General features: G+C 43.1%; 1 protein-coding gene across 1 annotated transcript in view; it reads right to left on the bottom strand.

The window, feature by feature from the left end:
* Positions 1-2,176: 2,176 nt before the first annotated feature.
* VSNL1 (visinin like 1) overlaps positions 2,177-13,585 on the bottom strand; it is a 143,054-nt gene continuing 131,645 nt past the window's right edge. The window contains exons 3-4 of the mRNA XM_049903260.1: positions 13,069-13,284; positions 2,177-2,976 (exon numbers count right to left, since the gene is read on the bottom strand). Of these exons, the coding sequence (XP_049759217.1) occupies positions 2,779-2,976; positions 13,069-13,284 (414 nt within the window). The 3' untranslated portion in view covers positions 2,177-2,778. The remainder of the gene's footprint in view (positions 2,977-13,068; positions 13,285-13,585) is intronic.

Raw genomic sequence — 13,585 nt, 5'->3', positions numbered from 1 at the left:
GGAGCAATAGTAATTGGACCACTCTCATTCACACCTACCCCCAAGAAAACCATTGTGTGATGCTTCTTTTTGTTTGGTGTCCTTGTAAAACGTGTTTGTTTGTTTGTCTTGTGAGAATGTATTTTCCTTTCTATATATTATACTGTGCAGTAGATCTCATTGTTTCCTTTTTTCCCCATTCAGCAATTTAAAAATATGTCCATGTCACTGTGTGTACATCAATCTGTTGCTTCCAGCTGATGTGTCATATGCCTGAGGATGCATCCACGTATTTTACTTTCCTGTTTCTCTAATGATAAACCATGAGATTGATTCTAATACCTACAAGTACCAAGAGCTGCCGTGGACATCTTGGAGCATGTCCCTGATGATCCCCTATGGCTTTTTTGGGGGCAACGTACCTAGGGGTGGAAACGCTGGGCTAGAGGGCATATGTATACTTATTTTAACTAATTACTGGATTGCTCTCTAGGATCCCTGCTCCATTCTACACTACCAGAGCAATGAGGACTGAAACAAGATGTTCAATTGCTGGCCTAATTTCTACATTTTATTTATAAAAAGAACCGGTGAGTTGGCTGGCAGGTTTGTTTTCCGTAAGTACCCCCAAATATCTACATGATTTATTTCCTTCAAGCCTTTCCTCAAATGTCACTTACCACCCTGTTGCCATTGCTGTATCCTCTCACTCTCCACCCCTTAATTGCTGTGCTTTCCTTCATAGTTCTTACAATTTAATATTTTTTGTGTATTTGTGTACTATCTGCCTCCCCCCAACAAGAGTGTTGTTGGGCACATAGTAAGCGATCAATGAAGACTTGTTATGAATGAAATGATCAGAGCCTGATTTAACTGTATGCCATTCTGAAGAGGCTCCCAAGTCTTCTCCTCCCCACCACCCCTTCACTTAGTGGACGGATAGAGCGTTGGGAGGCCTGAACCTCCCTGATCTCTCCTTCCCTGCATTTTGGATCTTGCCATCATGTAAACTCGCCAAGCACAGGGTCAAAAGGCACCAAGATATTCTACTAGCACATTGGGCTGTGGTGTCTGGGATCAGAATTTTGGTTCTGTCAGCGTTTCAGGTACCATTGGTGCCTTAAGTGCTTGTAGAGAAGTTTGCTTGGTCATGGTTTCTTGTTGAATGGATGAATGGAATCAATAGGCCCTGGCCTCTGGTCTCATGTAATGATCCAAAGACAGACAAAGGAGGAGTATTTAGGAAAAAAGAATCACTCAATAAAAAGTACTTGAATGTATAATACAGCACCTCTGTTGTCTGATACAATAGTTACTAGCCACATGTGGCAATTTAAATTAATTAAAATTAAATTAAAAAGTCAGTTCCTCAGTCACAGTAGCCACATTTGGAATACTCAGTAGTCACATGAGGCTACTGGTCAGTGCAGACACAGAACGTTTCCATTATTGCAGAAAGTTCTATTAGACGACACTGTATAAAGAGTCTGAGCTTCCCCAGCTATTTTATGAAAATGCAAACCTGCTTTTAGAGTTCTTGATAGGATGAATCTCTTTTGCTTTCTTTCCTTAAGGACAAAAGGGCCAGAGCTTTGTTCCCTCATTAAAAATAGCAACTAATACACTTGATTTGGGCAGACAGAGGAGGTCTTTCTTACTGGCTTCTTCTGGAGGATGCTTCTCAGCCTCCTAAATGGCGTCCTCCACAGAGCTGTGTCGGATATAACGTGTTGTTAGCACCAAAGTAACTCAGAGATACAAGCTACACTGTCTTCTAATGAGCATTTTTTGAGGATGAGTAAGTCTTATATTTATTTAAACTTCACAGGCCATGTTTACTGTCTGTCTTTCGAGGGCCAGATTGGAGGCCCAGAAAGTTGCTTTATTCCTTTTCATTGTCATTCATCCTTCAAATTCCAAAGTTGTGTGCTTAAGGATAGATTTAGTAAGTTGTTAAAAGCAACCCTTGATAATTATGAACATCTGTTTCAAATGTAAAATTATAAGAATTGGGGGGAAATATCAAATGTTTTAAATTTATTTGGGCTATCTATTGCAACCTCTTTGGGAGCCTTTGAAAATTCAAGCAGAAATCAATACACTTCCATCTTACTTTTTTTTTTTTTACTTCCAATAAATAATATCTGTGTATATATAGATAGATAGATTTAATTAAGGAGTCATTTTAGCAGGGCTTTTAAGTTTTACACTGCATTCACTCAACAGCTCTTTCCAGATTGGTAGGATGCAAATGAGGTAAGAATTAAGGCAAACCTAAAATGCATGCAAATGTACATTTGTATTCACGGCTAATACAAGCTCCTGTGTGTGGACCAGACACAGGAGCCAACGGCCCCTCTGCCTCTCTGTCCACTGCTATTTTACAGGAGAATGGTGACACAGTTTATAATTAAGTTACAATACCGTGGGGTCTCAGTGCCACTAACATTATGTAATCAAGGAGACACGAGCATTAGCAAAACATGAACAAGAAATCATATAACTCTTTGCAGCACATTTCTGTCCAGGCTTTGGATGAAGAGGGTTTTTTATGAAATGATGTTACACGTATCACATTGTGGCAGGTTTTTTGTTTGTTTTATAACATATGCTTTTAAAATTCATTAGCAAATGACATTCTCATGCACACAAGTGTTTCAAACACAAGAAGCAAGTCCATTTATAGGTAGTCCAAGCAATATTGTGTGTGTGTGTGTGTGTATGTGTGTGTATGTGTGTGAATAGCTGCAGACTGAATGGAACATTGAGACTTGTGCAGTCCATAGCGTTGGCATCAGCTCATTTCTGAATGTCACACTGCAGAAGTAATACAATGGAAGGGTCGCTCTTTGCAGCTTCTTTGAATTCATCCAGTGTAATTTGGTCATCTTTGTTCTTATCCATCTTGCTGAAAATCTTGTCTACCCGCTGCTCAGGCGTGAGGCCATCCTCATTCATTTTCATCATGATCACAGTGCCCACCATTTTGTAGATAGCCTTGGGAAAAAGAACATTATAGACAGTATTATCAGAAACCCAGTAGGACAGAGAACTCTTCTTGCTTCCCCTTCATGTGACTGGATCCTGTTCATCCTACAAGCCTCATCATACACGGCACCTCGGAGAGGGCTTCCCGCTGTCCAGAGGAGGGTCACTGTGCTGCAAGTCCCCATAGCACCTCCCCATCAAAAGACATCTCACACTTTATTAGAATAACCAGTTTGTCGTTCCCAGCAGACAGTGTGTCTTACAAAGCTAGGAACCATATGTCTTTTGCTCACCCCTATAACTTCAGGGTTAGGCACAGTACCCAGCATATAGTAGGCCTTCAGTAAATATCAACTGAATGGAAAAAAAAATCAATTGAACTTGCTAGAATGTGGTATGTGGGTGGTGGAGAAAGGAGGCAGGGTCACATGAGGTATTGATTGATGCAGGTGGAGAAAGGGAAGCAAGAAGCAGACCATCCAGTTCTCCTGTGGTATGAAAAAGGATTTAAATTTATTTTGAAGGACTCCTTAAGTGGTTTTAAATAAGAGAGTGATAAACTAAAATGTATTCGAGTCTTGTGACCAATTTAGATATACAGGTTTCTGGCTGGAGGAAGTGGGTAGAAAGCAGAGCTCTGTGGTGAACAGATTTAGGGAGAAAATGATGAGTTCCGTTTTGAACTTTCAGAGTTTGCAGTGCAGATGATAGTCAAAAACCGCTTTAAAAGAAGTAGACTATTGAAATTTCTAATTTTGTGGGCAACTGGCAGACGGGGTCCAGATTAGCCTAGTAACCAGAGTAGTGTAAGGAGGGAAAAGCAGAAACTGCACATAGTAGCTGGAACTTAGTAAAAGGGACAAATGGGGCATCTGTAAGTAAACTGCCCCTCTCACCATGTCCCTTAAAAGATAAAATTAAAAGGAATTAAATGAGACAATGGATATAAAGACAGCCAGTAATAGAAACACACTATTAGGTCAAGGCCCATCCTGGACCTTATCAAGCAACTCAGACAATGCCAGGGTCTCATTAATCATACCTGAATCCTCTGGATAACACAAACGGTTAAGACACTTGGCTGCTAACTGAAAGGTTCAGTTCACACAGAGGCACCTTGGAAGAAAGGCCTGCTAATCTACTTCCAAAAAATCAGCGATTAAAAACCCTACGAAACACAGTCCTACTCTGACACACACGGGGTTACTGTAAGAATTGACTCAACAGCAACCGGCACTGGCATGATGCAGCCCTGCAATTTGGACCTTGAATATGACAACCAAGAAAAGATGTTCCAGATGCAGCCTATTACACTTAACACCAACATAGGCCATGTTGCTGTTGCTGTTAGATGCCATCGAGTCGATCCTGACTCAGCGATCCTATATACAACAGAACAAAACAGTACCAAATCCTGTGCCATCCTCAAAATCCTTGCTATATTTGAGCTCATTGTTGCAGCCACTGTGTCAGTCCATATCCCTGAGAGTCTTCCTCTTTGTCACTGACCGTCTACCAAGCCTGATGTCGTCCTCCAGGGAATGGTCCCTCCTGATGGTATGTCCAAAGTACATGAGACAGGCTCCCCATCCTCTCTTCTAAGGAGCATTCTGACTGTACTTCCAAGACAGATTTGTTCATTCTTCTGGAGTCCATGGCATATTTAACATTCTTTGCCAACACCATAATTTAAAGGCAATCAATTTTTCTTCAGTCTTCCTTATTCATTGTCCAGGTTTCACATGCATATGAGATGATTGAAAATACCATGGCTTAAGTCAGGTGCACTTTAGTCCTCAAAGTGACATCTTCGTTTTTTAACACTTTAAAGAGGTCTCTTGTAGCAGATTTGCCCAATGCAATGCGTTGTTTGATTTCTTGACTGCTGCTTCCAAGGGCATTGATTGTGGATCCAAGTAAAGTGAAATCCTTGGCAACTTGAATATTTCTCCATTTATCATGATGTTGCTTTTTGGTTCAGTTGTAAGGATTTTTATTTTCTTTACATTGAGGTGTAATCCATACTGAAGGCTGTAGTCTTTGACTTCATCAATAAGTACTTAGTCATCTTCACCTTCAGCAAGCAAGGTTGTGTCGTCTGCTTATTGCAGGTTGTTAATGAGTCTTCCTCCAATCCTGAAGACACATACTTCTTCATATAGTTCATCTTCTTGGATTTGTTGCTGAACATACAGATTGAATAAGTTTGGTGAAAGGATACAACTCTGATGCACGCTTTTCCTGATTTTAAGCCGTGCAGTATCCCCTTGTTCTGTTGGAATGACTGCCTCTTGGTCTATATGTAGTTTCCACATCAGCACAATTAAGTGTTCCGAAATTCCCATTCTTCCCAATGTTATCATAATTTGTGATGATTCACTCGATCAAATGCCTTTGCATAGTCAATAAAACTCAGGTAAACATCTTCCTGGTATTCTCTGCTTTCAGCCAAGATCCACCTAATATCAGCAATGATATTGCATGTCCTCTCCTGAATCCAGCTTGAATTCCTGGAAGTTCCCCGTCAATGTAATGCTGCAACTGCTTTTGAATGATCTTCAGCAAAATTTTACTTGTGTGTGATATGAATGATATTATTTGATAACTTCTGCATTCTCTTGGATCAGCTTTCTTTGGAATGGGCATAAATATGGATCTCTTCCAGTCCACTGGCCACATAGCCATCTTCCAAATTTCTTGGCGTAGACAAGTGAGTGCTTCCAGCATTGCATCCATTCCCGGATCCTTGATTTTCACCAATGCCTTCAGTGCAGCTTGCATTTCTTTCTTCAGTACCACTGATTCTTTATCATATGCTACCTCCTGAAATGGCTGAAGGTCAACCAATTATTTTTGGTACAGTGACTGTATATTCCTTCCATCTTCTTTTCATGCTCTGTGTTCAATATTTTGCCCGTAGAATCTTTCAGTATTGCAACTCGAGGCTTGAATTTTTTCTTCAGTTATTTCAGCTTGAGAAATACTGAGTTTGTGCTTCCCTTTTGGTTTTCTAACTCCAGGTCTTTGCACATTTCCTTATAATACTTTGTCTTCTCAAGTTGCCCTTTGAAATCTTCTGTTCGGCTCTTTACTTCATCATTTCTTCCATTCACTTTAGCTACTCTACATTCAGGAGCAAGTTTCAGAGTCTTCTGACATCCGTTTTGGTCTTTTCTTTCTTTCCTGTCTTTTTAATGACCTTTTGCATTCTTCATGTATAATGTCCTTGATGACATCCACAACTCGTCTGGTCTTCTTCAGTCATTAGTGTTCAATGAGTCAAATCTATTTTTGAGACGATCTCTAAATTCAGGTGGGATATATTCAAGGTTGTACTTTGGCACTCATAAACTTGTTTTAATTTTCTTCAGCTTCAATTTAAACTTGTACAAGAGCGACTGATGTTATGTTCTGCAGTCGGCCCCTGGCTTTGTTCTGACGGATGATAATGAGGTTCCCCATGGTCTCTTTGCATAAATGCAGTCAATTTGATTCATGTGTAGTCCATCCAGCCAGGTCCATCTGTATAGTCACTGTTTATGTTGTTGAAAAAAGGTATTTGCAATGAATAAGTCGTTGGTCTTGCCAAATTCTATCATGCAGTCTCTGGCGTCCTTTCTATCACCAAGGCCGTATTTTCCAACTACTGATTCTTCTTTTTTGTTTCCAGCTTTTGCATTCCAATCACCAGTTTGGAATGCAATTATCAATGCATCCTGATTGCATGTTTGATCATTTTCAGACTGCAGAAGTTGGTTAAAATCTTCACTTTCTTCATCTTTGGCCTTAGTGGTTGGTGGGTAAATTTGAGTAATAGTTGTATTAACTGGTCTTCCTTGTAGGTGTATGGATATTATGCTATTACTGACAGCATTATACTTCAGGATAGATCTTGAAGTGTTCTTTTTTACGATGAATGCTATGCCATTTCTCTTCAATTTGTCATTCCTGGCATAACAGACCATATGCTTTCCCAATTCAAAATGGCCAATACCAGTCCATTTCAGCTCACTAATGCCTAGGATATTGACCTTTATGTGTTCCATTTCATTTTTGACGACTTCCAGATTTTCCTAGATTCATACTTTGTACATTCCACGTTCCAATTATTAATGGATGTTTGCAGCTGTTCTCATTTTGAGTCATGCCACATCAACAAATGAAGGTCCTGAAAGCTTTACTCCCTCCATGTCATTAAGGTCGACTCTGCTTTGAGGAGGGGAGCCCTGGTGACACAGTGGTTAAGTGTTGGGCTGCTAATCAAAAGGTAAGCAGTTTGAATCCACCTGCCACTCCTTAGAAACCCCATGGGGCAAGTTCTACTGTGTCCTATAGGGTTGCTATGAGTCAGAATCAACTTGATGGCAATGGGTTTTTTTTGGGGGGAGGGGTTGAGGAGGCAGCTGTTCCCCAGTTGTATTTTGAGTGCCTTCCAACCTGAGGGGCTCATCTTCTGGCACTGTATCAGACAATGTTGACACAGTCCATTGACTTGTCAAACTCAGAAGTAAATATGACCATGCTCCCCAAAGAATCTAAGAAATCCCTCTAGGCACATATGCTTTATGGGACATTCCTAGCATGTATAAAAATATTTAGGATTAGCTTCTCTGAAAATGGGATATGTTATTGCACATGCTTTCCTAAGATGAAGTAAGCCTCAAGTATTCTCTCATTCATACTAGAACTTGAGGACTCATTATGCCTGTGCTCAGCACTTCAGGTCAGACACACCATTTTGTCCCTGAGGGGTCAATGGTGCAGGTAGGAAAATGACACACAAAGAGGAGGAAACAAGTCCCTGTGGCTCTCTATATCAAAATGTCCCAAAATGTCCCTTCCCCCTTTGCCTGGTGAGATTTGACTCATCCTTTGAGACAGCTCAGGTCTCACTTCTCCAGAAAGACCTCCCTCAGTGGAGTTATGTGGATCTTCACTGTTCTTTCCTCCACATGATCCCTCCCCATCATCAGTATTGTCATTGCTTGTTTACTCATCCGGACACTGCTCTTTCTTGTCGGTGAGCTTCCCTAGGGAAGGCACTTGAGGCTTTTCATCTATGTCTCCCACCACCTTGCAAGCAGGAGGCTGGCACCTAGAGAATGCCTCAGTACAAGCTATAGGAGTTTAAAGGGGGTGGAGAAGTGTGGGGTGAAATGGGCAGGGAAGGCTCCTTGCATGAGGAGAGATAACCTGGGTTTTGAAGGTTATGAGGATTTGAACAGGGACAGAGTCATGAAGGACATTCCAGGTGACAAGAATGATATGAGCATAAGTGCCCAGTTGTGGATGTGCACTGGTGAGGAGCCATTGGAGGGACAGTGATTGTTGGAGCAGAGGAGAGATACAAGAGCTGTTGCAAGTTGGGTCAGATGGCTGTGCCTGGCACGTGGTATCTGCTCTGTAAAGATGTATCGATTGAACGAATGAGATGCCATTGCAGGTTTTAAACGTGGGGTTGACAATGACAGTATCACTTCAAGAACATTAATCTGTTGGCCATGAACAAGGTGGCTCAGCAAAGAGGAACCTGGAGGCAGGAAAATATGTAATGGTGCAGGTAAGAAGGGCCAGTACCTGGTGAAAATAATGGAGTTGGAGATGGGGAAACTATACCAAGAAGGAGCACAAAGGAAAAGGGAACAAAACCTGGGGACAGGCTGATTAGCTGGAGAGAAGCTGAGAGTTGAGTGAATGATGTTTCTAAGGGAAGATGTCTGGAGAGAATAAAACAGAAGCTAGAAGACAAAGCCCTGAGGAATAGCTAGTATTTGAGCATTTACTATGTGAGAGGAAATGTACTACTAAGTACTACTTTATAGACTATCTCATTTCATCATTACCACAGACTTGTGGGATAGGTATTTACTATCCTTATTTTTTCATGAAAACATGAAGGCTTCAGTGCTGAAAGTCACAGGGCCAGGAAATGGCAGTGCCAGAGCCTGACTCTTAATGCTCCCCTTACTCCTACCCCCAGTCATGGCAGACTGACTGGTACAGGACTTGCCTTCCCTGTGCAAACTGGGAGACTGGACAAAAATGAAAGAACAGCTGTTTTCAGACTTCACAGCAGGAGCACAGCACTTCCCTGAGAGAAGGGAATACCTCAGCTTTCAGCCTCCAGCATGGGGAGGGTGGTCCCAGCAGAGCACAGTGGCCTCGCCAACTTGAAGAGACAAAAATCAAAGTCTGGAAAGGCTGAGTTAGCTAGAATCAGCAGGGCAGAGTACCAGAGAGGACTGGGCTATATAGAGAAAGAGTTCTAGAAACCTGCTTGGAGTCTCCTTGAGTCTTTGGCTGAAGGCTGGGCTGTGCATGTATGGTTGAAGCTCCATAGGGGAGTCACTGAACAATAAGCTGGAAAATTCCTGGAGCTCACACAGGTAAGACACATTCTAGTTCAGTTCAGCTAGAACGGGAGATTCCATTACCTGGGGTATTCATAGTAGGACAGTTGCCCTGTTTCTCTTTTCCTTATTAAAGCAAAGCTCCTTGAAAGAGTTTTCTACACTCACTGTCTCTGGTTCCTCCACTCCCATTCTCTTGAGCTGCTCCAATTAGAATTTTGCACCCACCACTCCACTGGAAGGAGTCCTGAGTGGTGCAAACTGTTAATACATTCGGCTGCTAATCAAAAGTTTGGTGGTTTAAGTCCATCCAGAGGTACCTTGGAAGAAAGTCCTGGAGACCTACTTCTAAAAAATCAGCCATTGAAAGCCATATGGAACACAGTTCTATTCTGAGACAAAAGGGGTCCCCATGAGTCAAAGTCAACGTGATGGCAACTGGCTTATTCCACTGGAACTACACTCTTGGTTCCAATGGCCTCCAGGTTTCCAAATCTAATGGCCAACTATCACTACTAATTTTACTTCCCCTATCAGTAGCATTTGACAGGATTACACATTCCTTTTCCCTTGAAACATTTTTTGTCTTTCCCTTCCAGGGCTAGTCTCTCTCTCTCTTTTTACTTTGACCTTATTAACCATTTCTCTCAGTCTCATTTATTGATTCTTCCCCGTGTTCCTGACTTGTAAACATTGCGATGCCCCAGGGCTCAATCCTCTGGAAATGTCTATTTATACTCACTCCTTGGCTCATCTTATCTGCTTTCATTGATTTAAATACCTGAGTAATTTCCAGCACTCACAGGGCTGGGAATCATTCAAGTTCCTACCAGTCGGAATGGAGAGATCTCACTGAACACACAAGGAACTCAATAGAGACCCCAGAATGGTTGCACCTGTGTAATAGGTCTAACTAACCCTAAAGTAAGGCTACTCTAGATGTGGCCCAACAAAGTTTAAAAACAAGTCTCGAAAAGATCAAGCTAAGCCACACACAACTGCCTGCAAAATCAAATCTCAGCACTCTTTAAATGATGACAATAAAATACAGATACTGTAATGTAGCATTCACAATGTCCAGGAGTCATTTAAAAAATCATTTGACATGCAATAAGCAGGAAAATGTGACCACCACCAGGTAAACAAATCAGCTAATGAAAGCCTATCATAAGATTGTCTCTATTTAAAAGGAGAAAGGAAAGGAGAGCTAGAAGCAATGGGGAGAAAGTAGAACTAGGTGTATCCTCAAGGATGAGAAAGAAAAAAGCAGTCCCTGTTGGCCAGGAGTGGCCTGATGCTGTCAGGCCCTGGTGTTGCTGTGAGCTGGCCTGGCAATCACAGCTAGGTCTTGGTGTTCTCCCTTTGAACATAAACAATTTCACAGAACATCTGTGACCATGATGGAACAAGACAAAAACAAGACTGCTCCATAGTCTTGTCAACACAAACACAGGACTAAGCCACAAAATACTAACTATCCCCTCCCTGGTATCGTGAGTGACAGTTGTTCTTTATTAATTACGGCTTCATCCTTGGTCTAGTCTGCCCTCCTTTTGGACAAGACTTACTGAGATACCCAATCATAGAATTGTTCCCACTCTCTGAAACATACCCAACCAGAGCAAACCCCTGCTTCCTTGACCCTCCCCAAATTAAAACCCTACGCCAATTAAAACCAATTGCCATGGCGACCCCATGTGTGTCAGAGTAGAACTGTGCTCCGTAAGGTTTTCAATTACTGAGTTTTTGAAAGTAGATTGGCAGGCCTTTCTTCAGAAGTGCCTGACTGAAAGGGTGGGCTCAACCTCCAACCTTTCAGTCAGCAACAGAACATGTTCACCATTTGTACTGCCCAGGACTCCTAAGTCACCCTACCAAAGTCCAAATCCTATAATAAGTCCTTTCTAGCACTTTGTTAATCGCCCCACAGTTTCCTCACTGCAATGAGTAATAAATTCAACTTGCTCAACTGCAGGTGTGTTCTTGATGATCTTTAGGTGAGGGACGTTGCCAAGGATTAGAGAGGAGAGTTTTGAGTGGGAGAAATGGCAAGAAGTCAAAGAGGAGAATAATCTTGGAAAAGCCTGTCTTGTAGGAAAGCCACAGAGACCTTGGCAAGAGTCCAGTGGACTGTGGATGATGAACAGAAGATTGCAGAGTGAGAAAGATGAGAAAATGATGGCAGGGGGTAAAGCACACATGCAGAATTTTTATACTGTGTGTTTCTCATAACCTATATGGAATCATACATATAATTGAATGAGGTGAATACAATGGAGAACTAGAATATTAGCTTGTTAGGCATGTTTGAGGGGAGTGGGCATTGATAATAGACGGGAAGAAGCCAAAGGAGGAGAAGAGAATAAAGATCTAAAAGAGAAGGTGTATATGTGAAAGAGAAAGGCTTCAGAAACAGAATGGAGCTGACTGTGTCAGAGGGGCAGGAAGAAGGAAAATGTCACTCTTTCCATCTCTCAAGAGGCAGTGGGAAGGTGAGACAGTAGTGTGGTGGATATCTGGGAGATCTGGCTGTTTGGTTTTTTGATTACTTGGGCTTTGGTTACCATTTCTCGCAATTGTCCCCAGTTTTCATTTGGGGATCCACCTATTTAAAAGGAAAAAGGAAAGGAGAGCTAGAGGGAATGGGGAGAAAAAACTAAGTGTACCCTCGAGGATGAGAAAGAAAAGCAGCCTCAGCTCCTGTGGTCTGGATGGGCCTTCATACCAACTCTGGAGAGGGAACACCTGGCTCTTGTCTAAAGTGATCAGTTCATTTCTCTCCTTAGGTCACAGTGGCTGGTGCAGTAGTGGTCACACACCCTATGACACCCGATCAAAGGCAAGTCACTGACGTCATTCATCAGCTGTTGAGTGCCTGTAAGATGCCAGGCATTATTCTAGGTTCTGAGGACACAGCAGTGAGCATGCAGAGTTCTTCTCACAAAGCTTTAGTTCTAAAGTATAAGGTAATTTGGGGCAGCAATAAATAAATCTCAGCAAGAGTGTGCTGGGGTGGGGAGTAGGGACGGACACTGTTTTAGATACGGGGTGAGGCAAGGACGACGTCATTGGGAGGTAAGATGTGAGCACACAGCAGAGTGTAGTGAGGGAGTGGACCCTGGGGAGGCCGAGGATGGCATTCTGGGCAGAGGGAGAGTACCGTGTTAGAGGAAAACCAAGAAGGCCCAAGTATCAGTGAGAAGTGTGGACAGGCTGAAGTCATTGCAGTGGGCACAGGAGTCCTGAGATACTTGCAAAAGCACCTGAGAAAGATGCCTGCTCTCTGTGGATGGACTGTGGCCTGGAAGGGAACCTGGGATAAGGAGCTGCTCAGAGCACCTTATGGGCATGAGGAACTGCTCAGAGCATCTAATGGCCACTGAGGGAAAGCTGGTTTAAAGGTGGGAATGATGTACACAGCAGAGCAGAGCTAAGTCAAGAGTCAGAGGAACTGAGTGCTGATATCCTGTGAGCCCTGTAAGCTCTCACCACAGGTGAGAGGCTGATTCAATTGACAGAAAGGGCCCAATGGCTGGGTTCTGACTTCCCAGCACTGCACTGGACTGGGGGGAGCAGAAGTCGGAAAATTCAGGGCTTGGTGCTCAACTAGCAGGGCTCACTCCTGACCAGGGAATAAAGGAAGCCACCACAGGCACCAAGGAAGCTGCCGTTTGGGGTTTGCAATTAGTGCCCCACAGCCCAGGTCCAGGCCTCCTACAGAGCCCCCCGTGAGAGAGCGCGCTTGCCTCACCTCAATGATCTCCAGCATCTCCACTCGTGTGATCTTGCCGTCACCGTCCAGGTCGTACATGTTGAAGGCCCAATTCAGTTTCTGCTCAAAGCTGCCCCTGGAGGTGATGGACAGGGCGCAGATGAACTCTCTGAAGTCGATGGTGCCATCCCCATTCTTGTCAAAGGTTCGGAAGGCATGCTGGGCAAACTTGGAGGCATCGCCATATGGGAAGAACTACAAAGCAGAACACACAGATTCAGGTGTCAGGAGGGAAAAGAGTCAGAGGTTATTCTGCTGAGACTCCTGGAAAGAATGACAGTACCTATTTACAGCGTGCAGGCGTGCTCCTCTGCCACTGCTGGTGGGAGTGTGATGGACTCACCCATGTCCTCACACAGGCACCCACTGTCCTGTGGGTGAAGCTGGTGACACAGGGCTTTGTAGTTGGTGGGGCTTAGGATCCAGTCAGCGAGCACCGACCGATGCCTGGAGTGGACACTCTAGTTTGCAGTTTCCCTGGGCACTCTCTCCCCAA

The sequence above is a fragment of the Elephas maximus genome, chromosome 12, assembly GCF_024166365.1.
Source record: "Elephas maximus indicus isolate mEleMax1 chromosome 12, mEleMax1 primary haplotype, whole genome shotgun sequence".
Lineage (NCBI taxonomy): Eukaryota > Metazoa > Chordata > Mammalia > Proboscidea > Elephantidae > Elephas > Elephas maximus.
Note: the sequence above shows the minus strand (reverse complement) of the source record. Positions and strands in the feature narration are given on the sequence as shown.